General features: G+C 39.7%; 1 protein-coding gene across 3 annotated transcripts; it reads left to right on the forward strand.

Annotated features, from left to right (window-relative positions):
* Window positions 1-563: 563 nt before the first annotated feature.
* Window positions 564-27096, forward strand: ccdc186 (coiled-coil domain-containing protein 186). 3 transcript variants are annotated; one of them, XR_015130736.1, is made up of 16 exons: window positions 564-689; window positions 2157-3147; window positions 3468-3594; window positions 5098-5226; window positions 7389-7601; window positions 7957-8076; window positions 8786-8890; window positions 9539-9637; window positions 12604-12690; window positions 12775-12917; window positions 13595-13850; window positions 14267-14456; window positions 15971-16069; window positions 16317-16545; window positions 17759-19478; window positions 21460-21598. XR_015130736.1 is itself a non-coding variant. In XM_086303665.1 (16 exons), the coding sequence occupies exons 2-16, from the start codon at window positions 2210-2212 to the stop codon at window positions 24330-24332; spliced, it is 3039 nt and encodes a 1012-aa protein (XP_086159791.1). In that variant the 5' UTR covers window positions 564-689; window positions 2157-2209; the 3' UTR covers window positions 24333-27096. The 3 variants fall into 3 exon arrangements, 2 of the variants coding, with proteins under 2 accessions (XP_086159791.1, XP_086159792.1); XM_086303665.1 differs by lacking the exon at window positions 17759-19478 and adding an exon at window positions 24249-27096 and having other exon boundaries at window positions 21460-21679; XM_086303666.1 differs by lacking the exon at window positions 17759-19478 and adding an exon at window positions 24249-27096 and having other exon boundaries at window positions 15971-16051; window positions 21460-21679.

The following is a 27096-nucleotide window of genomic DNA, read 5'->3' on the forward strand; positions in this document are numbered from 1 at the left end:
CCAGTCCAGGTCTTTCACCAGCTGAAAACAGTATCATGAAAGGAGTGAAATGAAAATGTACAACAAAGATGACAGACAGACACAAATCGTACAGCATTCATCTCCCATAAGTCCAATAATTGATCCCCCTAGTTAACGAATGTTTATGGGCTCTTGTTAAAAGAAGTTTTGATGCCATCAAATTCAAAATCACCTTTTTATTCCTTTAAAAAGGTACATTTTTAAGATTTGAACATTTAATATATGTTGATTGTTCTACTGTGAATAAAATATGGGTTTATGAGATCTGCAAATCACTGCACTCAGTTTTTATTTACATTTTATACACCATCCCAACATCTTCAGAACTGGGGCTTTACTGTGCTCATATGCGCTCTTTCTGAATGTGTAACATATTATTAATTCTTCCAGAAAATAAACGTGGGTGTTGTAGATACCTGTAGTCAGGGCTGGGCTGTCCATGGGCTGGAGCCTATCCTGTATTTACGTCAGACAAACGTCATTTCTCACTGGGCTGTCATTGGTTTATATCGTCTCATCGGTTCTCTTGCAGTGGCCATATTTGTTGATGTGTCATATCAAAGTGACTGACTTGTTGTGCGATCAGCTGGTAAGGCAGGGGAGGTTCAAAGTTCATTTTTACCCCGATTGTCTCCACATCGAAGCACACCATGGGGTTTTCCTTCTCGGTGGGTAACTTATAACAGCCTTTATTAAGCTTTCTTTGATATTTATGTTCGATGCTAGCGCTAGCTGCGCTAAGTCAAGCATGAGATGATTGGATTGTACGAGCTAACACAAGGCTTATCAGTGTAGCTTAGCTTTCTAGGCTAACTGCCCGCTTACAGTTTGTCAGTCTGTAGTTTAGCGTTAAACCTATTGTTAGTAGCTATATTTTACTCACAGGGTGTTCTATGTCGTACGCCAGTCTTTCTTTTCCTTTCGTTTTCATAGCCCTGTCAAGGCAAAATCAATAGCTAGCGAGCTAAAGCCATCAAAGGTGTTGCTAACGTTAAATGAAGCGAAATGTAGATTAATCAGCAGTAAACACAAGCGGGACGTCGGCCTGCTGCTTACAGCAAGCTCGGACACTTAACGGTATGTTTTAATAAGACTGACTGCCTACATTACAATAACTCCTGTGTTATTGCATGGCACCCGTCACTGGAGCATCTTCTGCATTGCATCTGTTAAAGCTGTTGCGCTTTTACTGCGTCAACAGAAGACGCCGATTTGTAACTGCAGCCTTACATTTATGACTGCAGGGTAATGGTGAGCTTAATGCTTGTATGTATTAGTGTAAATAACATAAAGAAACTGCTCTTAGTTGGTATAAGAGCAGTGCTAGACGATGGTATTGAAAGAGGTGGGACAAATGAGGAGGATTTCTGGACATGAAACAGAAAAGGGGCGTCACGATTACACATTGTTAAAGGGAGAATAACTTAAAGGATCCCAGTTATTAATAATCATAGTAATGAATAACACGGTAAATGCTGAGAAAACGCTATTTAAATAAAAAAAATTGTAATTTAAGGCTTCAGACTCAGATAGGACGGCTTTGTTTACTAACCTTAAACCATTTAGAGCAAATCTGCTAGCAGACACATTTTCTTAAATTATAAACTGTCTTTAATTTCTTTTTCTCAGCCATTGCTGTTTTATTTCTTATTCTTTACGTTGACTGGAGAGTATGCACGAGTCCCTTCGAAGTGTAATAAAAAGTGAAAGTGAATGAATTCATTAAACAGGATGTTTCTAATTGTGGGACTTCTGAATGCATGTATTTTGAAAGCAAGTTCAGGCTTTGCAGTAATCGTAAATGCCTATCTTATGTGAGTACCATGCTCTTCAAGCTGTATCTCACCACAGGTTTTTACAGGTCCACACCCCTTTGTGTGTGTCGCAGCAAATGAGGCTGTATGTTGGGAAATTCTTTGAGTTTAGGCTTCCTTTTGGTTGCATAATAAACTACAATGAGGAAATTTTAAGCTTAACAAGGAAGGGAAAACATGATAGTAATCCAGGTGCTGTATCTGTGACTTAAAGGAATTTCAGGTTGTTCACGGAAAAACTGCTGTGTTGGTGTGAATAAAACAAATAAATAGTTTAGGTCTGCTTCCATTCAGTCTTTTTTTTTTCTCTCTGTCACACAGATTTGAGTCAGAGGAGGACCTGGGTACACCTCAGTCCTGCTTCAGATACATAAATGATGGAAGGATCAGAGGTTCAGTCCTTGACGACGGCATCACACCAGATGAATCTCCTTAATGTCAACACGTCTAATGCAGACGAGGAGGAAGAAATCTCTCTCAACAGTGCACAGGAGGCGGAAACCTGCAGTCAGGCAAAAGATGAATTGCAGCTTGACGGTGAATCAGTCAAGACTACAGCACTTGCTGAGATGGACACAAAGACGGAACATGAAGCTCAAACATGCAGTCATGAACATCCAGATGTGAAAGAGGAGCCTGTTGATACCAGAACTGTTTTAGTGGAAAGTGGGAAGCCTCCAGAAAGTCCTTCAAATGAGAGTGGTAGCACTTTGGTAGCCCCAGTACCTACTGTGGATGTAGTAGAAAACTCTCCTTCTGTTCTTAAAGGGACAGAAGATACCATATTGACTTTTGATGCTACCATTCCAAATGGCAATGAACAGCCATCGCTCTTGGTTACAAATTGCCCCACTGAGCCATCACCTGCTGAGGATAGTAGTTCAGCTGAGAGTCCATCATCCTCTTCTGTCCATAGCACTTCCAAAAACTCACCCACAGACTCAACAACAACCTCCGGTATTTCTAATGGACCTTCTACCCCGATCTCTGACACCTTTAGCTCCTCGCTTGCTTCCAGCCCTCAAACCAGTGCCAAAAACCTGTTTCCCTCAAATTCTTCTGCAAGTCCTTATGACACTGATTGCAGCCGAAAGCTTATTTCTCAGATCCAGCGGTCACTGTCACAAGAGTCACTGCTAGATGAGCTTGAGTCTGAGCTCTTGGCTTGTCAGCTGCCGCATGGTGACGATAGAAGTGAGCGGAAAGGGAGCTCACCTGTCAATGGACTCCCCACGGACCAGGAGGGATGCATGGTAGTCTTCGAGAAGTGTGTGCAGTACAAATATGCACAACAGGAGAAGGCTATTCAGAAGTAAGTTGGTATTTTCTACATATTCATATCGCAGGTCATTAGAAAGTGCCATATTTACTGTACTTGACTTTTAAATGGGATCAGTCTACTCATTTAATGTTTTTTTTCTTACTTTGAAAAAGCAGACATAGGAGAATAATTATGTCAAAACCTAAGCATTAATTTTTGTGATGAATACAGAGTATAATCCACAGATTTTTCCTGTCCCGCTATGCCTCTTGGCCTTAATAGCAGCAGTCAAGATTCTTTTAGAGATTCAAAAACTACTTTATATGGGCTTGACCTGAATTGAGATTGTGCGTGCTCTCTTGTTTGTACAGGTTGCTTGAGGAAAACAAGAGACATCAGGAGCTGATCCTGGGTATCTGTTCAGAGAAGGACAAAATGAGAGATGAGCTCAAAAGGAGGACAGAAACAGAAAAGCAGCGCTTTGCCACCATTACAAAGGTTAGTGTGCCCCTATGCTTTCTTATGTTGTTCAGGGTTATATGGAATTCACTGTTTATGATATAAACTCAAGTAATGAGGGGGAAAACTTGGTCAAAGTCAAGCATATTCCAAACTAATAGGCCATATTTATTTGGATGTGTCATCAAGTTTTGTTCTTTTTCCAAGAGACTTATAAAAAAATGGTAATGGAAGCACATTAACCAAATGATTTTTCCATCACTGAGAAAATTTTCCACTTCAGTGTTTTTAATCTGATTTCTTGTCAGACATATCAGTATTCAGACATTCATACAAGTACCTTTTGAACCAGATGCAATTTTTTCCTGTTGGATTTGTTGGGTCAAGCTGTGTTCAAAGCACCACACTGGAGTGCTGGCGTATATGTTTTGTAAGGACATGTTTTTGTGGTTTTTACCAAACTTGGCAAAAATGATATTCAGATCAAACCTCACCAAAGTTATCTTGTGGAGTTTTGCTTTTCAGTGGTATGAGTCTGTTAAAAGTCAATTGAAATTGGCAAAGTTGTGAGGTCAGCAATGCTTTGATCTGTCAAATTCAACCTTGGTTTTGGCACTTGTGATGGAATGTGACCCGGTGCATTAAGCAAAATACAAAAACCATGGACACACCTGATGCTTTTAAGTTGCTGGGATGGATATCTGAGCACCTTTCTAGTTAGAGAACAAGGGTACATTCAAGAAAATAATTAGTCTGTTTTGTATTGTTTAAAATGGGAGAAGCAAGCCTGTGTAGTTGTACCCTTCACTGTCACATATCAGTTTGATTAAAAATTGGAGTACAGCTGTGTATAACTGGTAAACAGGCGAGTCAAACAAAACAGCCCGGTGATGTGTACTGATTGCCAACATTCAATGGGCATGAACATCATCATTTGTGTGAATTCTATGCAGTTTTTAATATCCCGCCTTTTTTGTGGTTTCTCCCACCACAAAAGCTTCTTACAAAGCTTACCCACCTAGCTACAACTACAAACATAAAGTGCGTTTCTATTCATCGGGCTCAGTTAAGCATTGCTGTTGCCATGGAAGCAACAATAATTGGTTAATATGTTCTTGGTAACATGGTTTGTTTAAGCACTGCCCTAGCAGACAGACAGGAGTAATTTTATTATTACACGCATCCAGTATATGCCTGGATCATTTTTGTCCAGCAAAAATCCAAAATAATTTCATAATTTTGTTTACTTTTCAGAAATGTAATAAGAAAATAAAGACTTTGCCATAAAACAATCAGATTAAAAGATTATATTTCAGGTAGAAGAGGCTCTCGTCTGTCATTCGTCATTATTTTTTAATGGAGTATTTCCATGTTTACAGTACAAGTATCTAGAGGGGTTGAAAGCCCTGACACCGCTGTCTAAATGTAGTTATTCCACATTCTGTCTCAGTTGTCACCCTGCATAGCAGGTTATCCCAGGTGTGGCCCAGACTTCAAAATTGCCCAACTAGTTGATTACACTGTCTATTCCTGTTTTTGCAGTTGGAGGCGAAGGTGAACGAGCTGCTGAAAGAACTGAAGGAGTCGCGGGATAAACTTGTTCACCAGGAGCAGTCAGCTAAAGCTGCTCTCCAGCAGATGCAGAAGGAGACAGGTTACCGGATTGAACAGGTACAACTGGAACCTATTATTCACCTGCATCCTTGATAATCTGGTAGCACAAATTAGCTTTGCCTCAGTCTTAAAGTTATGTGCACCTCTGCTCTCGTTTCTGTCTTATCAGTAGGCCAGGTTTATCACAGTTTTTACATTTTTTAAAAAATGTTAAAGGGAGGGGGGGAGTATATTATAGTTCCACTGAGTGGTTGGATTGGGGGGGGGGGGGTCACTATTGTTGAAGTGTAGGTAAAATGGTTTTCTGAGCTTCACAAGATATAACGGTGCACATTCCTGCCACCAATTTTATGAATGCCTGCTGATGGTGTTGGTGTTATTAATGTACTGACAAGAACTAATGTTACAGCATCTGGGGGAGAGATCGTATAGTGAAAAAACTGCATCTCAGACAGCTAATTAAATTCAAACCACAACAAAGCGCTCTGGACTAGTCATTCACATCATTCACAACAGTCAGGGGCTTTTTTTGTATGTACTCTGTTTATAGAAGAAAGGTTCACATTGTGTAATAATGCACCTATTTGCTGAATAGAGTATAGGGGTATCAGGGCAGGATACATGGCAGCACATAAAGCAGTTTTCCCCTTGCTATAGGTTCTAGTTTGAGATATGGCTTTCTAAAATATAAATGTCAATGTCACATTCTCTTCTAAATATTTTTGTGTTAGTCTTTAGATTAAAGTACTTGCTGAAATGGTTAAAATGAAGTCTAACTACAAAAATACTCAGGCTTTTGTATTCTCATTTTCTTTCAAGCTGTTTGCGCAAAACTAGCAGCTGAATGTTCAAGGTCTTTGCACGGCAAACTCTTGTTATTGCAGATTTAATCACTTGTTAAACGAATAGTGCAGGGAAGCACATTTTCATCCAACCATTTGCACACCTGGTTGAAACCATGGAAGGGACTTTTCTCTTGACAGTTTTGTCACACTTTACAATTTTTAATTTCACTGCTCAATGAGCAGTAGGGGTTTGATTTTGCACTTGGTTGTCTCTCTTTAAGCCCTTCTCTTGAATCATTCCTCTCTTGTACTAATAGTGTGTCCCGCTCATAATCAGCTGGAGCCCCCGAGGATCAAAACATTTGGTATTGTTAATCTAAAGACGCTTTGTGCCAAATAAAAGATAATTTCTTTCCTTTGAGTTTCCCCACAGTGGTTGGTGGACCCGTGTGCTTTTGTACAAGAAAGAAGGCGTACACAGCCTTTCTTAAATTTATAATACAATTTTATAAGGTTCTCCTGTGCAAATACACGCCATCCCAAGTACTGTGCAACAAATAAATAAAAGAGTGTAATCAGCTGCCTTTCAGAGGAATCGCCCATTGACAGACTTCAGCTCCATCATAAACCACAGCGGGTGGCAGAAGCCTTTTTCTCCTCTGCAGGATGCATAGCAGCACACAAAGTAGTTTATCCACTTGCTGCTTATTCTTTTCAGAGCAAACCTCCAGCATCCATTATGTTATTTTTCCTCCACACATTATTTTAGATGTTTAACTGTGTTAGCAGAGCCTGTCCTACTATCGTTTCAGCCATACACACATCAGCTGCTTAAATGGCACATATTTATTTATCAAGCTTTCACTGACTGAATGTGTCTTCTTTGGTTCCTTGATACCATTTCCTACCATTTTTTTAAAAAAAAACAACCCCATTTTGTTTAATTACGTTGATGAATTACTGAATCATTTTAAAAAATACAGTTAAGCCCTTGTTAGTGTAAGAAAAGAAAAATATGGGAATTATAAAAGCCTGGGAGCGTTACTGTCCTTTACTAAATAATAAGCTAATAAATTGCCTTCAATAAGGAGCAGATTTTTATTTTTTTTTAATATAGCTGGCAAATGGAAAGCTTGTTGGCTCCATTTGTAAAATGCTGACATGCTGACAGATGAACAGTGACAGTCCTGAAATCTACCCCCACTGCATCTGGGGAGGGTGCATGTGTTTCTCCAGCTGTCTGTCACTTGTCCAGGTTATGGAAGGCAAAGTAAGGTAGCTGATAAATCACTGCCTCAGCCATCTGCTGTTGGACAGTTCCAAGAGAAACGTCAGTTGTTTTTGTGATATGTATAAGGACCTAACAATACGAATATCTCAGTGATCGAATTGTCAACTGACATCTCCTAATATTAAAAAAATAAAACTCCCCAGGTGAATAAGAAATGTGATGAGGCGAGGCAAGAGAAGGAGACCATGGTGATGAAATACGTGCGGGGTGAGAAAGAGGCCCTCGACCTGAGGCGGGATAAAGAGAGTCTGGAGAAGAAACTGAGAGAAGCCACCAAAGAGGTGGATCGCCAGGCCCTGCGAGGAAACCAGCTGGCTCAGGAGAAAGGGCGGCTGCAGCAGCTGTATGAAGCAAAGGTGACTATTTTATAGTGCCTCTGTTTTATAGAGAGAGTTTTGTATTTATCTATTTGAACTCATTTAAATTCAGCCTAATTTGCCACTAGACATAATAAAAAAATAGACATAGCTTTTGCTTTGAATACACAGTACTTCACAGTGAAAATTAGATCACATAAGCGACCTTATATTAGTTTTTCAGTGAAGCGAGCATTGTGTGGGCGATAGATTTATTCTTCCTACGGTGGTTTGCAGATGTAGGACCCTTTTAGAACTATCAGTGAGAAACAAAAAGCAGGTTTTTTAATAAAAGAAATGTTGGCTCCCAACCAAATATCTGTTTGCTGATCTGTCCTTTGAACTGCGTTCTTAGGAAGGGGAGGTTGGCAGGTTGACTCGAGATGTGGACAAACTAAAGGAGGAGATCAACTCCCATCTCATCAAGGTCAAATGGGCCCAGAACAAGTTAAAGAGTGAGGCAGATGCGCACAAGGTAATGTAACTTTTGTGTTTACTTTTTGTTATTTTATTAAAATTTAATAGTCAATGAAGGTAAAAAAGGAGGTGTACAAGGTTAATTTGACCTCTGTTGCATATATTATCCTCAGGATTTCGATGATATTATAGAGTGAGCATGTGCACCTCAGCATGCTAGAGCCAAATTTTATTCAAAAATTAAAATGACACATTTACATGACTACATGCAGCTCCAGTTTTCAGAGTATGCCTTACCCATATTATTAAAACAGCATTCCTCTTCTGGTTAATGTTAATTTCCTTTTGTTTAAAGACCGGTTGTTTGTCAAAGACTTACGCCAGCATACAAATTACATCTCCTTCAGTCATTTTTGTCTGCAGACACGCCATAAAAAAACATAATTAGAGGCGTCTTGTGAGTCACAGGCAAAATGAAATGGGGTGAAAATGGTACAGTAATGGACCTGCAAGAAAATCATCATTAACATCATAGCTACTATTTTTGAGATCGTCTTATTACAAACTAATGGTTTTATTTTTGAAGTGACTCCAAGCAAATATGAGGCTATAAACAGAGGGGAAATGGTAAAAAAAAAAAAAAAAGTCGGTGGTTCCTGAAGGTCGCAGCTGTTGAGCCACTTTTCTGTGTGGTTGACAGGTATCTGTGCATCTTAAAATTGTGCTTTAGTGCTATAGTACAAAAGCATATTTGTGTTTATTTGCAGGAAACTAAAGACAAACTGAGAGAGACCACGTCCAAGTTGGCCCAGGCGAAGGAAGAGACTGAGCAGATCCGCAAGAACTGCCAGGACATGATTCGAACATACCAGGTTTGTGATATTTAACACAGGAAAATAACAGATTGCTCAAGACCATGGAAGAAGTAGATTTTCCCAGAATCAGTCTGAATAAGTGTTTATTTGTGCATGATTTGTATCTGTCACTGCAATCAGTTGGCTTACTTTTGAATAAATGGCCTAACCCAACACAAAAGTTGATCTTTAACTATAACATGCTATTACGCGTGCAGACAAAGACTGCATGACGCTATTGCCGCGGCATTGTTCTTTTCATAGAATTTAAAAATATGCTATTCAGTAACAACTGAACTAGAGCACGACCGATTCTGCTTCAAGAGAAAAGCATTTTTCATTTGTACCTTGTGATGGTAGCAAAGAGCTGTGCTAGTCTCTGTCTCTGTGGTAGAAAGATTATTACCTTTTTTTTAAATCGCAGACAACAGTGTCAGCATATCACAAAGTAAGACTTAAAAATAAAACAATATGACATAAACCACAAATGGAAAATCATTACTGGCAGTTATTCCCTGTTATTTGTGTCTATAAAAATATTTTCCTTCAACTGAGACCCCTCTTTTTTATTCTTTTTTTTTTTTTAAGGCTGTCTTTTTACACTGTATTTGACTTTTCTCTTGCCCTGTTTGTTTTTTAAAATCTTCACTGTCTACTCTCTTTCAGGAATCAGAGGAACTCAGGTCCAATGAGCTTGATGCTAAACTTAGGGAGACGAAAGGAGAGCTGGAGAAACACAAGCAGGAACAAACAGACCAGTTAGAGGTGAAACTAAATACGCATACACAACACATTCTCAGAGATGTGTACCCAATCCTATCATCCACTTTGCCCTCCTAAGGCAAAACATAGCATCTGCATGTCAAGTTCAGTTTACTACATTGCATTATAGCATTAGGATTTTCACTGAATAAGCAGTAGATTTGTTAGATTGTGTTAACAAGAGTTGAAAACTGAAAAATTGGGGAAAATGTAATAATAACACAAAAAAGAGAATTTTAACGTAGAGAATAAAAATAAAAAAAACCCTCCCCATTTTATTGAAGATTAACTTGTTAAACTAGGTTGCTAGAAGGAGCCTTTGACACTGACAAAAAACAACAGGAACTTTAAATAAATTGGTTACGTTTGTGCACTTAGTTGATAATGAGGTTAAACTGCATAAAACTAAAGATTTGTAACTTGTGTTGCTTTCTTTAATCCTAAAAGTTGGATGTCTGAGCTGGGAGAGACGTCATCCTGAGTTTATGTTTTGCAGTTATACTGCTTTTTCACACTGCTGCAATCTTGGATTATGAAGTTGGGATTGGTGGGGCTTCTTTGACTTTCCAAGTGAGAAATCTAGCTCTGCTTTTTGTGAGGATGCACTGATTTTTATCGTGTAGAGATCCCCATATTCACTCCTGGACAACGATTGATGCAAAACGGCAAAAACAATAGTTAGTGGGTGACATAACTGTTTGATGAATGAAGGTTTACTTTTACTTGTGAACTCAATTTCGATTTTTATCTGTGTGACGAGGCACCAGAAGACAAAACAAACAATAATTCAAAATTGCACATACGCTGTGATTCACCAAGCCATTATTCAGCCTTTTATTGATTGTCGATGCCAGCTCTTCTAGTAAAAATGTTTTTGGCCTGTTTTTCTCAGTTTGAGAGATGTAATTGCCTTAACTTGGACGAGATAACAAACTGGCATTCGCGCTCCCCGAGCAGACATGCCTTACACGCAGGCACAAACGTGGACTCAATCCAAACACAATGGCCTGTTTTTTGCTGCTTCCCGCTCTAAAGGGAAATGCACTTTAAAAATAAATGGCCTAGAAATAATCAATATGAAGCTGTGCATTTCAACAACAACTCAGGATACATCACACATCTCCTGTTTTCATTCTACAGCCTGTTTTGTTTTTCTAGAAAGTCCTTAAAATGTCTGTGTTTAAATGAGATGGTCTTAGATTTACATTTTGATGGATTTAAGGTGGCAGATGTTTTTTACATTGTTTTGTTTTCTTCAGGGGTCTGAAATTTGATCATAAAGAGATTCATCCAGTTAGGTATTATGTCAGAGATTTTATTCTTCCCAGTAACTGGAGAGTACATTGCAGGGCCATCACTGATACTGTGTGGAAATAGTTTTTAGGACAGGGTTTATCATGGATGTTGATTTTTGGCAGATGTCACTACTCTGCTGATGAATAAACTGGTCCAAGCCTGTGTTTATTTTAGTATGTGTGTTATGCTCAAGTGATGATGCATCTCAGTCATAAATAATGCAAGTACAAAGTTTCCATTGGTTTTTGGCTATAAAATTAGATTGGAAGGGATAAATGTAAGAATCAACAGTAGAAAATTTACCAGCATCTCCATTACTGCCATGTTGTCGTGGTTACCACAGACTACTAATAGCTTCTGGGAAAAGTTGACTTTCAGTAGCACTGGTAATGGCTTTGTTAAAAAGATGGTCATTGCTTTCACATGCTTAATTAATGCATAAATAAAGCAACTTTAATGAACAGATTACTATAACGCACACAGGTTGCCCAGGAAGGCTTCTGCATTAAAAATTCTGCAACTGTATGATTTTCTTTTTTGACCGATAGTTGCATTGCTTTGTAAAACCACTGAACTTAAGTTGTAATAATTAGTCAGAATTAGCAGAGTTCTGACCAATGTTATTTATAGACAAATATGCTGGCTAGTATTTCAACATCACTGAATCACAGAGTTTCCTATTTTGAGTATAGCGTGGAAGTGAAAGCAGGTGTGGCCCCAACTGCATGTTTCATTTGCAAGTCAAACGACCAGTCCTGGTGAAAAATGACTCCATAGTCGTCTCAGTAGTACTGGAGGGCAGGGTATTGTTATGCACTGATTAGATTTCAGAGGTTTTTGGGGCCAAATAATAGGTTTTCTAAATATAAAGCATGAGTAACAAGGGTCTGGTGACATTAGGGTAAACAGTAATTGGAGACTGGCAGGGCCAGAATTATTGCAACTTGTGATCTTGTTGACTTTGGCAGGTCTATGACCACTTGCATTCAGTTGCCATCTTCAGAGTGACAAAACGGCAATAAGATGGAGTCTGTTTGGTATCAACCTGAGGTTGAATGTAGTCTGTAATTAATCAGCAAATGTTGCAAATCTGTCTTCTGTAAAACTGTTGCAGTCTGTATGCACAGAAATTCACATTAAATCCAGCTCTGAAAAGAGCTGGAAAAAAAAATTCAGAAATTTCTCCACAAATAGTGACATTGTTGCTGCAGGATGCAACACGATATGGCACACGATATGTAGGAAGATGACCAGAATACAAGCAAATGTAACCAGCCAGTTATTTGCAGTCGGGGTGTACCAAATAGGTGCTGCAGAGGATTTGTGCTCATTATTGTATGCGTTTTTAAATTAGACTGCAATTATTTGCAACTGGATGGCTACATACATAAACTGGCTATCATGGTAATCATCTGCATAGCAGAATAATATTGCTTTAGAGAAGTTTTTATAATTGTTTTTTTTTTTTTCTTTAAGTATTGGTCCCAGGACAGAACCCTGTGGAACTCCATAATCAACTTTTGTGTATGTGAGTTACCAGACTGAACAAAAAGAGAGGAAAATTTGTTGGGTATTCTTTTGATAGCTTATTTTAAGAGCTTATTTTTACAGAAGCAATGCAAAACACAAAACAGTGGTTGCATATCTAATGGACAATCTACTGCATCTGGCAGCTACACCGGGTGAAAGCCAAAGAGCTGGAAGACCTGAAGAGGAGCTATAAAGAGGCCATGGATGAGCTTGATACGCTACGCACAAAGGTTTGTTCGACATACAGGTGTTTAAACATTGGCACACAGGATATCTCCAGGTCTTCACTGCAAGAAAGTTGTGTTATTCTTTAGTTAAAGTGTCTGGAGGATGAGCGTCCACGGTGGGAGGATGAGCTGACCAAGTACAGGGAGATCATCAACCGGCAAAAAACGGAGATTGGCCGCCAGAGAGAAAAGCTCGAAGAGGTGACTGCACTTCAGGAGCAGCATCAATGGTACAGCCACACACTCACCCATATAGGAAGTGTGATGGGACACCACCGCACACTGAACAGAGCAGTTTTGCATATGTGGCATCTGACAGAAATAAATAAAAGATAGCACATTTACATAGTAACAAATATTGAAGCACCATCAACTAAAGGGCCTAACTATACTTAATGCACAAAAAAGTGACATTTGTTATTTCACTATGAGCAAGCATGTTTAGTATAAGTTTTTGTTTTGTTTTTTTTGTTTTTGTTTTGCTTTGGACCTGTATTACCATGCTGACATGACAGTTTTTTATAGAAATGTACAGTTTGTAATATACTACCTGTTCTTCTTTTTTTCTCACTCAACTGCTTCATCAGAGCATTTAAAGATAGAGCAGAGACAGATATAGCATAGAGGGCAGGAAAGGGACTCTGGTCCCTGTGTGGGTGTGTGACTGTGATGGCCATGTGAAGATGATTTAATAGAAAGAAGGGATAGTCACAGTAGAGAAAACTGAAACATTTTTATATTTGTGCAAAAGAAAAGGCTTACCTAAATAAGCAATGCAATCCATGTACATTTAATTATATTGAACAGTTAAAATGTTTAGCTTGCCATTATTATTATTATTATTTTTTTAGTCATTGAGCCCATTTAAAGCCCATTTAATGATTTATTTATTGTTTTCTGGATGTAGCGATGAACAGGAAATCAAATCACTTCGTGATGAAGTGGATGGCCTGACCAATCAAATGGCTGACCTGCACCGTGATGTACAAGGCAGCAGAGAGCGTGAAGCTGAGTTACTGGGCTTCACTGAGAAGTTGAGCAGCAAGAACGCTCAGCTTCAGTCGGAGAGCAACGCACTACAGTCTCAGCTGGACCAGCTAACTAACAACTTCACCGAGCTTCAAGGAAAGCTGGAGGAGACCAACAGGCTGCTGGAAGACAAGGTTGGCGTACTATGAATGCACTATCTGATACAATGCATTTGTTGATGAGATGAAAGATAAAAATGATACTAAACTCATTTTTGTCTTTGTTTTTCTTCTTTTTTGAAGTTGTTATCAAATTGTTTTGGTTTCAGCGTCTGCTCACGTTTCCTGGTTTGATTAAAGAAAGATTGAAATACATTTTCTAATCAAATGTTTGAATCATTTTGTAGAAGCAGAACTGAGAAAACATACAGTGGATCACTGTGTTGTTATAAGTAATGACATTTTCCTGCTCAAAATTCAGGAGAAAGCCTTAAAATATCTTTTTAATTTTGTTTTTAAAGCAAGCAGCCATTCCAATATATATTACTACTATATAATTGGTGTTATTACATCATTAGTCTTTTTTTTTTCTTACACCATTAATCCTGCAGTCACAGCAACTGAAACAGGAAGAGGCGCTAAGACGACAAGAGGTGCAGAGTCTGCAGGAGGAGCGGGCAGCACTGCAGACGGAGGTGGCCCAACTGAAAACCAGAGTAGAAGAGCTGAGGGATGAGCTGGTGACTCAGAAAAGGAAGCAAGCTGCTAATATCAAAGACCTCACAAAACAGCTAACACAAGGTCAGATACCCTAATGTATTTATGCATCTCTTGTTTTTGTATAGAAAGTCTAGAATAATAATAAAGGTTGGTTTGAAAAGGCAGATGATTTCTCAAACATCTATCATGGAAAATGGCAGCGTCTCGGTTGTTTAGTGCTTTACACATTTTCCTAACAAGTTAAAAATCCCGAGTTCCATCTAAGGAGAAGACCGGTCTCAAAGAGATCTGTGCAAATCAAACATGTGCAGACACCCACTGTGACAAACCCTTTGCTAACTGTCATGAAACAACAGAATAACTGTAATATAGAGAATTGTATCATTTCATTGAATTATCAACCCTTCAATAGTTTTGTCATTCATATATATAAAGTACTGCAGAAAAGTCTTGATTCACCTCATTTTTCTTTAGATTTAGCTTCCAGGGAGCCAGCTTCTCGTCATTTTTTTAAAGTAGTCTTAAGCAATAGTTCTCCAGGCTTATCGAAGGGCTTTCATAGTTCTTTTTGGACATTTGCTGTGACATTTTGCTCATGTTCTTATTTTTTGGTTCCAAAGATAACACCAGCAAGGAGATTCCCAAAGAGCTATTAGGTGAAATATTGGCATATCTCAGAATGGTGTGCAGTGTGTGCTTTAAAAAATTTGAGGATAAAAGAAGAAGTGCAAGGCCTGAAAAATTATCTCCATCAGATAAACATTATTTGAAAGTCATATCCTTAAGAATTGGGGAAAAAAGCCAGCAAAAACCTGACACATGTATCTGGCCCGTCTTCTGATTCTGAAATCGCCATCTATGTATGAAGGACTTCAGGAGACAATGAGTGTCTACAGCCTACAGTGAAGGCTCTGTCATGATTTGGGAATAGTGGTGTTGGAGATCTTGTCAAAACTGGTGGAATCATGAATACAGAAAACCTTCAAGAGATTCTCAACACAATACCATCTGGAAATCAACATGACAATGATCGCAAAAATAGTGTCAGGGCAATTAAAGTATACCTGGATAAGAAAACAAAGAGGAACACTATCACAGAGTCACATAACGAGGAGAATCTGCAAAGTGATTGATGAGTGTACAGGTGGATCCCTGCTGTGGTTATACCTAACAGGGTGAGCCAGCTTCCCTCGCCTCTTCTCTGGGAGCAAAGAAAAACCTTAGAGCTGAAAGTTCAGCACTTTTATGTTCTGTGATCAATCCTTTCACTTTCAGCTGTCTTGTAGGCTAGAGAGGACATTTTTCTTGGCAGAAACAGTAATTTTTCATCAGTGTAGCAGTTACAATTAATCAGCATAGTCATTTCAAGCCTTTGTTCAACCTTGGAAGGTTTGCTGAGCCTGCAGGGTTCTTCAAAAGCAACCTGTGTCATGTTTATTCAGGTTGAATCCTTCCGAGAGTTCAGCTGAGCTGTGATGCTCATTTTCATAATATTTAATTGTCAGTGATGTTGATTTTCACAAAGTGTCTGTGACAATGACATCTTGGTATTAGTCACTTTTTGACAGTTAACAAATCTTTCTTTTTCTCTAAAGCCCGAAAAAGGCTGGAGCAAGTTGAGAATGGAGGGTGCGAACGGGATGCCAGCAGTATGGGCAGTCGCTCCAGTTCCTCAGGTACTACTCCAAGATTTGGTTAGTATTTAACACCTAAAGTTGTAATTTTTTATTTTTTGCTATTGGGCCTTTCAATGGGATAGATACTACTACTACTTCTTCTTCTTTTTCTTCTTTTTCTTCTTCTAAAAAAACCCCCAAACATTGTATCTAGTCAATGTTTCATACAGGAAAGCAATATTTCACAGCTTATTCTTACATGATCAAAGCCACATCAGTGAAAATTGTTCATTGGTGATGTGTGTCTGTCCCCTTGATGCTCCAGGTTCTTTGAATGCACGTCATGGCGGCAGCAGTGGCGTTGAAGAGCGGTCACCAGAGAGCCAGTCGGGCCCTTCGGTGGTGGTTGTGGACAGTTTCCCAGAGGTCGACAAGGCTGTGCTCGTTGAGCGTATCGTCCGTCTGCAAAAGGCTCTAGCTCGGAAGCAGGAGAAAATCGAATTCATGGAGGACCATATCAAGCAACTGGTGGAAGAGATCCGCAAAAAGACCAAGTGAGTGGGATGGACCAACATAGAGGAAGCAGAAAACGGGAAATGACACAACTTCTTGCATCTCTACCTCTAATGTTTTGGAATCTTTTTGATTGTTGCGTGCTCAAGCAGTACTTATGAATAAAGGTTTGAAATTGACAGCAGTCCCAGTGCAAATGCACAAAAGTCTCAGATACAGTGTTTCAGGCTTTATGGCTTTTATTTAAAAGATAGCAGTAATATTACAGGTTTGAGAAAATGAAACTCTCTGCAAACAACCTCTGCCTTTTAAGAAAACTAACAACTTAAAGTAGGATGTGTAGTCTATGCTACGTATACGTTCAGTTCTTTTTATTCACTTTTTAAACATCGAAACACCCTGACCAATATGACAGCTAAGCTCTGAGCGCTGAACGTATCATATCTCATTTCATAACTTGGTTCGACACAGATTTTCCAAATGATGAAAGGATGCTTCAGCTGACCTTGACCCCCATACAGACAGTTTACGGTGCTCTGCTTCCTTCTTTGTCTCACCCTCTAATCTTTTGATCCTAACCCATGAAGGCACTGACTCATTCATGACAAACTTCGCTGAAATCTATTTATAGTCTGAGCCATACATGGAGCCGCATGTGTATGACTGCTTAATGATGCTCCATCCATATTCATCTCCATCACCTGCAATGAAAAAGCCAGTGTAAAGGACGTTTGGACGATATTAATCTCATCGCATTGTTGCGTATTCTACATTTAAGGCCTCGCAGTCCATCGTGTGCTATACTGGTATACTAGGATAAAATGATCAATGAATATATGTTCATTAAATCTATATATTTGTTTTTGATATGATATAAAGCTAAAAAAATAGGATATTTAAAAAGTCAGAAGGTCTCAAAGCTGAAAGGTAAATAACTGAAGTCCTATAGTTCCGCTGTACAGTTTGCTAAAGTTCTGCTTCAGTTTTTTTTCTTTTCATCCATCCTACTTGATTCTACTTGGATCATCTCTGCTTTCCCACTTCTCATTTGTTTCCCAGCCATAAACTCGGATTGAATCCATTAGCCTCAACCTACATTTAAGAGTTAAAATTGAGGACGAATCCCACGGTTGCGAAGCTAAATTTAGCTGTGTAAAATCTCTGCTAAGCACGGGGCCGGGTGTGGGAGGGTTACACTACTCAGAGCAGGGATGTAAATTTGTCCTTTTTGCCTTTCTGTCCCTATCCCTCCAGGACAGCCCGGTGAACACTGACAAGATAGCTGTAAGGCCGAAGCAGGTGATGAATAAAGAGACTGATACATAGCGGCTAAATCTTAAAGGGTTTCAGATAAAGGAGAGTTGGTGGCTAATCTTCGATACCACATCCATGACACTTGTCATAATCATAGCAGTGTTTTTCATCTTTAAGCTCACTTTTGAAAGTGGGAGGAGCCTTTCTGGGTGCCACTGGTCAGGGCTGGACAATACGTTTTACATTTAAAATCTATTCAAAGTATATATTTGATAGTGATACGGTTTATTGTTGCAATCTAAAACCCTTTTTTCTTTAAAGCTGCATCAGTGCATCTTCTGTTTTGTTCTGCTCAGAAAAATCAGGTCTGAGCATCGTCTTAAGCTGCCCATTCTCTCGATATTGGCTAAAGTTCAGTTGTGAAATCTTCTTATGGCTTTAATGCAGGATCATATTTGGTCCATATTGCTTAGTCTTACAGTACCGTTGGTCTATTTTGTTTTTCTAAGCCAGACAGAACAAGATTCTGCAGAAACCATATTGTAATGACTGAAACCTGCGGCTACAGTTAAAAAGCTGTAGCATTGCTACAATATAATAGTCTTGCAGGAGCAAAGAAAAAATAATTGCGAAACCAGAAATGGTCCCTCCCACTTAGCAATTTTATCGCTACCTGGTGATTTGTAGATGTATTTTCACTCATCACGCAGCCTTGCATTATGTTCCCGGAGTGGCTTGTTGATGTAATGTGTGTAGGAAGTCAAAGACGGGTCAGTGTATAGAGTACAGTATATGTGATTGGAAGTAAATGAGCTAAAACGAGCAGAATTAGCAGCAGCATCCTTCAAGGGCAGTGATGTCTTTCCCTCAACTGCCACACCTGGTTATTATGGCTATTAGGTCTAAATTGGCTGTTCATGTGACTTGAATTAAAATGATACTGTTGAAGACCAGATGGGAACAAAGCAGGCGGAGGCCTTCTGCTCAGGAGGTGTTGATACCTATTTATCTGGAGAGCACTCTTTTCACTCCACTAAGGCTGCGATCAATGATAACTGTAAATCAGAGGAATATAGGCTCTGTTGCAGGCTATTGTGGGCCCACACTGGTGAATGGGTTAAGTATGCATAATGGGACGCATCACTTCAGGGATATCTGTCTCATTGCCAGTCAGGGTCATATCTTAAAGTATTTTTGCTGTTGTCATGATGTTGTCCCTTCATATTTTCTGGATGAAGGATTGTGTTATGGTTTATTGAGATCTCATCACATGCATTTGCATTTACTGAGCAGGTGTACTTGTTGTTGTACAAAATGAAGCTGATTACTTCCTGCTTATAGCCTCCATGTTCTGAATACAGACCACAATATTTTTTTTTTTTTTGTCCGCTTTCTTTCTTCCGACCTTTGAAGTCCAAAGTTTGTAATCTTAAGAACTGTGGTTTCTTAATTGAGCTGTTGTGCCACCCTCACGCTATGCATGCATGACTCGCTGCCCCTCTTTTTTAGAAGGAAAAAAAAATCCCTTTGAGTCTTAGATTCAAAATAATAAGTCATTGTCATTCTAAATTTCTGATCTCTTCCCCCTGCCGACCTGTGCATGCCATTGAGCACATCATGTAGCCACATCTTTAATTTCTGTCACTTTTTTTGTTTTTACTAAACACTGTCGTGATGGAACTGGGGTCCTAATATGGACCCTTGCAAGGCTAGTCTAGAGGTAAGTTTAATTTTATGTCTGTGGTAGCCCATGTGTTTTTCTGTGAGTGTGGATGGGGATATTTTCTGGTGGTGGCTCTTTTATGATACTTGCAGAGCTATTATCCATATAATTTTGCACCCATGTACTTATTTGCTTTGCTAGATTAGAATCAATACACCATAGCATAGTTTGAGGTAGATGTTCGCTTTCCTTATGTGTTAGATTTACATTAGCATAAAAAGCACATGCATTATAAAAGAACAGGAGCAGGACCCATCTCTGAGTATGGATGCTTAAAATGCATGTTAAAAACAATCTCTCTTTTCTGTTTATGCAAACATTGAATCTTTTCAGTTCGGGTTGAATTGCTGGTGCTTTTGCATTTTTTACAAATGTAGGCTGCTGCATGCTGATTGGTACCTGCAACTCGATTCACCTATTTTAACATGGGCCGTTAATGCATGTTATATTAATGAAAATATCACAGGCATGTTTCCGACCCTTTTCACCTCTTTCCCAACACATTCACATAAATGCCTCTGCGAACAGGAATAATTAAACAGTGGGCTCTTCTTGAATCACTTAGTCCCCCATGCATGTCTAAATCTAGGTGTTTAACACTGAAAGACACCACTGGAGGTCAGTGTAATTGACTAGAATGGATCCATAGCTTGTTGCAGACTGAAAGATGACTGATCTATAAAGCTCCTCATAGCACAGGATGATGTTTTGTACTCATTTCCATTTATGGTTCTGTGTTAATTCCTACTTTGCATTTTTCATAAATACTTAATGAGTCTTGGTGGCAGTAGTGGTAGTTGTGCTTAATATAGAAATAGAAGCGTTTTAAACACTGTATTCCTATCTAATGAATCTTTTTAAAAATCTCGAGTCTTTCAGCTTTTATTATTTTAAGTGCCCCCTACTCTGAGCTCATCTTATAGCTAGCCACCCTGAATTTGAACTACACATTGCTAGTTGATAGTTGAGTACTTTAGGTTTATGGTTGGATCGACAGCGGGTTACAAATATCGATTATAGTACTGGGTTGTTGCTCTTTTCTCTAGGACAGTACGCAGCCCTCTTCAGCTATCTGCACTCCTTTATTAAGTGATTGGAAAATGAAAGGATACGGATGCAATTGGAAAAGGCCTGCGCATGTTTCAGTTTTGATGTCTAAAGTCTAACTCAAATATCTTCCCTCATATGACAGCAGACTTTAAAAAAATGCTAACATTTTAATCTCCCTACCATACTTAACCAGCATCTTTCGCTTGAGCTTGCACTTTGCATTATTTTCTCTCTCACTCTCTGTCTTTGGTCACATATTGACGGAGGGGGGGAGTAAGAATGTAGGCGGCAGTAATGAATTGAAATTCAGTGGCGGCTCTCTATGGGTCTGGTCTCCTCTAAATGGAAACACTTGCTCCTCAGTGTTCGCTGGGCTGCGATGGGAAAATTGAACAACAGGAAGTTTAGAGCTGTTAAGTTGATTAATTCTCTTCTTTCCCTCTCTGTGACACAAACATAGCTTAACCTCGACACCATATTGTTACTGTGATGAAAATGTATAATGAACATGAAGATTTATCTCACTTTCTCATACGCGCATGCAGGCATGCCGGTTGATTAATTGAATCCTGGTCGGCCGCTCTTACGCCGCGTTTTCATTACCTTTCCTTCTCTGACAGGCACAATAATATTCTTTCTAACTATGACTGAATGTATCCCGCGTACATGAGTGCAACAGCCCATCCCAGTGGGATTAGTATTCTTGTAACGTCGGCTGAGTTTTTTTTCTTCTTCCTTTTTTGCTGCTGGAAATGGTTTATTGCTCTGCAGGAGCATGGAGAGCTCCTAACTATGAAATCCCACTTTCTCAATTTTCTTCACTCAGCAGTCTCCAGCCGATGCATTCACTTTATTCCCTTTTACTTTTTTTTTTTTTTTTTTTTGAAGCATGTGGTTTGACTCATCTCCTCTCTCTTCATCCCTGCAGAATTATCCAGAGCTATGTGCTGAGAGAGGAGACAGGGGCCCTCTCATCAGAGGCATCTGATATTAACAAGGCCCACCTCAGCCGGCGGGGAGGCATCATGGCTTCGCTTTACACCTCCCACCCGGCAGACAGCGGGCTGACCCTGGACCTGTCGCTGGAGATTAACAGGAAGCTGCAGGCCGTGTTGGAGGACACGCTGCTGAAGAACATTACGCTGAAGGTAAGGCGTACCCCAGCAGGCTTCATCGCACCAGAGTATTCCTCTTGAAATGCAGAACAACTCATTTAAACGCAGTGATGATATTGATGACCAGAGCAGTTTCCTTTTGCAGCCTTAAGTTGCTTTTTAAAAAAAATTTTTTAAGTATTTTATTTTGTGATTCGAGCGGATAATTAATCAGCCGTGCGAGCGTCACGCTTCACCTTTGGAGCGACGCAGCCTGATGTGACTTCATTATCAAAGCGTGCGGACACTGCAATCACCATTTTAATCCAACAAATCTAAATATAAAAATGTGAGTTGATGTCAAACTGGTGGATTCACAGTTTGACGCATCACAAAACACCGAAAAATTATTCACATCAGCATTTCTAATTCATACAGCTGCCAGCGTAGCATTTCCCCTTCTTCTTCATTTGCACAGATCACGCTCGTGCTTGTAAAGGTGTATTCTGCTGCGTTCGTGTTTTTTATTTTAACGGTTGGAAGATGTTTTTGTGTTTCTAGCGTTTGTGTTCTTGTCGTACATTAATCTCACACCTCTGTAAGCCCTGGAGACTGCAGGATGCCTGGCTCGCTCTGCTTTAGCGCCTCTAGCACAAAGTTTCACACTGAGATATTTGCTATTAAACTTCTATCATCTCGACATCTTACAAATTATTATTGCGTTAAGTTCAGTCAAATTTCTTGTGTATCTCTTATGGCATCTTTTCATTGCGTCGTTGCCTTTGTATTCTGTTTAATGGCAGGAAGCAAACCGCGCCACACAGCCAGTTATTGTCAATAACCGCATGTTGTGAAACCACCATTAAAAATAATGTGATAAAGGGTGAATGTCAGACCACCTTTTCCCTTTCGTTAAGTGGCGTTATGTGATATTTGGATCGCTCTTCGAAGCTTCAAAGCCAGCCACAGCATGCATCGTATTGTCTCTGTGAGATATTTGACAGGCTGACAGTCCTGCGACGAGCAGTTTGTCAGCTTGACATAACTCGAGACGACACGTTGAAAGTCGTAGTCCAATTCAGATCAGAGCCTGCATTATTGATGCTATCGCTGAGCACAGAGACTGTGGCCTACTGTAACTGAGACATGTATTCTTTATTCATAGTTGATTTAAGCCTCATTTAATGGTGTCCATCCTCATTTAGTGTGCTGAACCTTTCGGTCTTTTAATGCACTTAGTAGTTTCTGACTTGTTGATGTCGTATCGATCAATATTCCTTCTCAGGTTTGAAACTTGAGAGGGGATATGACATCATGTAGAGGCTGGATGTGGAAAGTATTTATTTATGTCCCCTTAGTGGACACGATCAGACGTTTTTTTTGTAGTTGTTGTTTTTTTTTTAAGATTAACCTTGTTAAGACTGGCATTACCCACCCAGCTGGAGTGTGGATGTATTTATCAGAGTGCTGCGTGTTGACCTTGTTGTGTATCTATGTTGATTTGCTCATATTTATTCACATTTCGTCGCTGAACATAAAGCTTACAGCCTCAATTTGATTTTGTGGATGTAACCAGCAGTCACAACCCAAAACAACATTAGCCTGTGATTGTGTGGCGTTTCTCCATTTCACTCTGTTTTGCTCTCCACCGGCTCCTGAGGGAAATCTCTCTCCGTGGCTTCTGAATCCTCCAGAGCCGTTCAGTAGGTAGCTGCCGTCAGTTAGTGCAGCGCCGGGCTTGCAATGAGTTTTAACAGAGGTCATTTATTTAAATGCTGCTCGCTGTGGATAAAAACAAGACAATTACAGGCAATTTACCGCTGTGTCTGTTTCTGCAGTCAGTGTGCAATGCAGTGCAATGCAAGCAAATGTCGACATAGAAAATGTCAAATGTGTCTAGAATCAGTGTCAAACATGGTGGGCCAGAAAAATAAATAAATCGATAAATAAAATGACAAAAAAATCAATCTGGTGGATTTCACAACAAAAACAACAAAACAAAATATTTCTAGCGTTTCCAACACGCCCACATAAATCCAAGCAAAGTGTCACCACTCTTTCAACATGTATTGTCGCAGCCACGTTGATGTTTATGTGGGAACAAGCTTTCATAAACATTTCCAAATGATGCAGCCAGTCAGCTTCTTATTGGTTTTTTTTGTTTGTTTTTTTACATATTAGAGACTCTCTTCATTAAAAAAGAAAAAACCTGAACAAGACAATAAATTGCAATAAAATGTGGGAGTAATTTCTGGCTTTCAGACTTCTTTCTGCAGATGAAAGATGATTGGCAGCGTGAAGGAAGGAATGATGTAAAAACACTCAATGTTAAAATGACAGTAAAATATTCAGACAAAGCCATATCAAGGCTTCACTTTTACCGAGATGGATGATCCAGGCTTTTCTGATTTTTAAGCCGCCGATGATTGTCCTTCATATTGATGAGATTTGATGGCGGCAATTGGTTTCTGCAGACGGTGTGACTAATGCCCTGCTATTTTCAGAAAACATCAGGAAAATGGACAAGACAGGGGCCGGTTTTTAACAATAGAGTTATAACTAGCACACCGGTCCCTCGTGTGCCGCTTTAATGCTTCATCTTCCCTTTTGTTCTGTTTTTCAGGAGAACCTGCAGACTCTCGGGGCTGAGATCGAAAAGCTCATAAAGCAGCAGAGGGATCCCGAGGACGGCGTGAGGAGGAAGTGACACGACCGCCTCACAGGCCCGAGAACTATTTGAGGACCTCTGTTTGTTTTTGTTTTTTTACACGCATGAAGAATGAGTTGAATGTCTAAGTGCCAGCAGCCTGTTTCGTGAAGAAGCACTCAAACTCTGTTTCTGTCCATTTGGGGAAAAACAAGTTATCTAAACCTACTTGAATGATCTCTATTCCATCCATATTGTAAAACTCCCTCTATTTTTTGCCTCTGACACAACGAATCTTCCTCTGGCTCACCTCTGGATCACCCCCCCCTCCCGAGCCACACCAAGAAGACTCTTAACGCCAGTCGCTTCTAGCTTGAAACTTTTAATTGCCTTGTAAAATAATTGACTTCATTCTGAATGTATAGCAAATTCTACCTGGAGTGTAGCTAAAAGAAAAAACAAGAGGCAAAGATCCTGACATTCTGACACATTAGGCTCCACAGATCTCCATCCATCATACGGTAAATACACTGAGATGATCTCATGGCCAGCATGTTCTCTCTGTCTCCAAGCCAAATGTATTATTGTTATTATTGCTGTTATTTTTTTAAAGACTGCTTCCTCAGCTTGACAGCACGCCACTCCATATTTAAAGGTAAACCTGAAGAAAACAGATCAGCCGTGGCTGGTGCAAGATTGTGAACCAAGGTTCATCACATCAGCAAGACCTGACCATCTGTGCGACACCGCTGCTAGACTTGAAAGGAAGCAGACTGCTTCAGTTTCCTCCTGGCAGCCATCAGCAAATCCTAGAAGCAGTCCACAACGTATTTTCACTTATTTTCTTTTAGGTTGGGTTAAAACTGAGTTTTATTTTAGTACACGTGATTTCATATCTGTTATTCTTTGTCACTCACTTTCCTGTGGATTTCTTTTTTTTTTTTTTTTGCTCTCAGTTTAAATGAATGAATACCTCAAACATTTTAGTCCTTAACCTTAGTGTTTAAACTCAGATTGTAGGCAGTTCATTAGCATCAGTTGGCAGTAGCCCATCTAATCCAGACAAGATGTGTATGTCTCGGCTTTCCGGCGTCATTAGCATTCCTCATATTTTTGGCAGATGCTCAGTGGTTGGAAACTTTTTTAGCACCATGTGTATAATATGATTTGGTAGGAGGTTGGGGGAGAAAAAAGAGACTGAAATGTTTAGGTATTCTTGTCACACTCCTCTTTTTTCTTCTTCTTTTTTTTTTTTTTTGTAGCGTCACTGAGTCCATTGAAGTAAATCAAATGTAGATGAATCAAAGGGAGAACAGAAGATCTGTAGCTATAGCTCAGGAAAGCCAACAGAAATATATCCAGGGACAAAGTGCAATGCTGATCCTATTTGTTTTTCTTTTCTTCTCTTTTTTTTTTTGTCTTTTTTTTGTGTTTCTGAACGTGACTGTCTGTCTCCATGTGGTCTGTTTATCGCTCATGTCCGTGCAACAAGCACCTGTCCCAGTGTGTGTGTGTGTGGATATTTAAAATGGTGTGTGCATGGCTGCATGTGTGCCTTTTTGTTAACCTCTCGAGCCTCGTTGTGTTTACACCTTGTGTACATGCTTCAGCTGTCGGGGCTTATAGGCTTTAACCGGAGTTTGTTCCACCGAGAGGGAACGTGCGATTTGCATTTAGAGCAGAGTCTGTCAGCCAAACGAAGACGCGCGCGCGCACACACGCACACACCTGCAGCTCAGCATCCCCGAGCTACACACAATAATGCTTTTGTCTCTCGCTGACAGCTATTTAAGTAAGAGAGATACACATTCGCAAACACTTTGGATGAAGGGAAGAGAGCAACTCAATTTAACAATGCCAGTCTCTCTTCAGTTGGTTTGATCTGATTGCAGAAGCTGTCACAAAAGATAAGCCTCCATTTCTTTTTCTTTTTTTTCCCACAGTCTGAAACGGGCTTTTATGGGTCACGCCCCCCCCCCAATTCACCCTGAGGCTATGTTAAAATGGACCACTATGTTAATAAAGATGAAAGTTTCCAGGATTGAGTGCGCGGAGTCTTTAAAGCCTCTCTATTTCTGCACAGAGGTTTCGGTGTGTTGACTTTTTTATTTCATTCGAACTGACTTCATTGCGACGTGAGCTCAGTATGCAAGCGTGCAGGTAGCAAACCTGGAGTTTGTGTCTTCATTCTGGGTGTTATTAGCCTTTTTTAGCTGATTTTCAGTGAAGTTGCATTTTTGCAAATTATGCCAAATTTTCATGCATCTTTAATCAAGAAGTAGGTGCTTGCTGCTGAATAAGGTGATTAACAGTCTTGTATTTTGGCAGTTTGCTTCTGGCACAGAAGCATAATACAGCCTATGCAATACAGTCGCATGGGATTGTCCAAGTAAATCCTCCGAGGCATGCTAATACGCGGCGTCTGATTTTTGGTCATAGCGTGTCAACTCGAGAGAGGCGACGTTCCCGCTGATCCAACACGATTCCACAGCCTTGAAATGAAGCCATGCTGCAGCATTGTGCGGCTGACTAAAACAAACCTCACGTTTCCCTTGATGAATATGAAAACATGGTGTTCAGTATGTGCGAGTGCCGATCTGTAAAAGAAAATGAGAGAAGTTGCCATTATTTGTTTTCCTGCTGTGCAATGATTCCCTTTGATCTGTCTTGTGGAATATTCAAACTGTGATTATATTATACATTTGTAGATATGCCATTGTGTAAAATTCTGATGAGATGTTTTAAAAAAAAAAGATTGTGGATGATGTACATACTATGTTTTCAGGGAATAAAAGGAGATGAGTCTTAAGTTCATCTTGAATGT

The sequence above is a fragment of the Aulonocara sp. 'chitande type north' Nkhata Bay genome, linkage group LG8 (assembly GCF_057382095.1).
Source record: "Aulonocara sp. 'chitande type north' Nkhata Bay isolate Kocher_YH1m ecotype deep benthic linkage group LG8, A_spYH_male_GT1.1, whole genome shotgun sequence".
Classification (NCBI taxonomy): Eukaryota; Metazoa; Chordata; class Actinopteri; order Cichliformes; family Cichlidae; genus Aulonocara; species Aulonocara sp. 'chitande type north' Nkhata Bay.

Excerpts from the sequence above, each read along its gene's own strand:
- ccdc186 (XM_086303665.1), top strand. The coding sequence starts at position 2,210 with ATGATGGAAGGATCAGAGGTTCAGTCCTTGACGACGGCATCACACCAG. Across the intron at positions 13,851-14,266 it reads ACAGGCTGCTGGAAGACAAG|TCACAGCAACTGAAACAGGA; the intron begins GTTGGCGTACTA and ends TTAATCCTGCAG. Across the intron at positions 16,070-16,316 it reads AGGTACTACTCCAAGATTTG|GTTCTTTGAATGCACGTCAT; the intron begins GTTAGTATTTAA and ends TTGATGCTCCAG.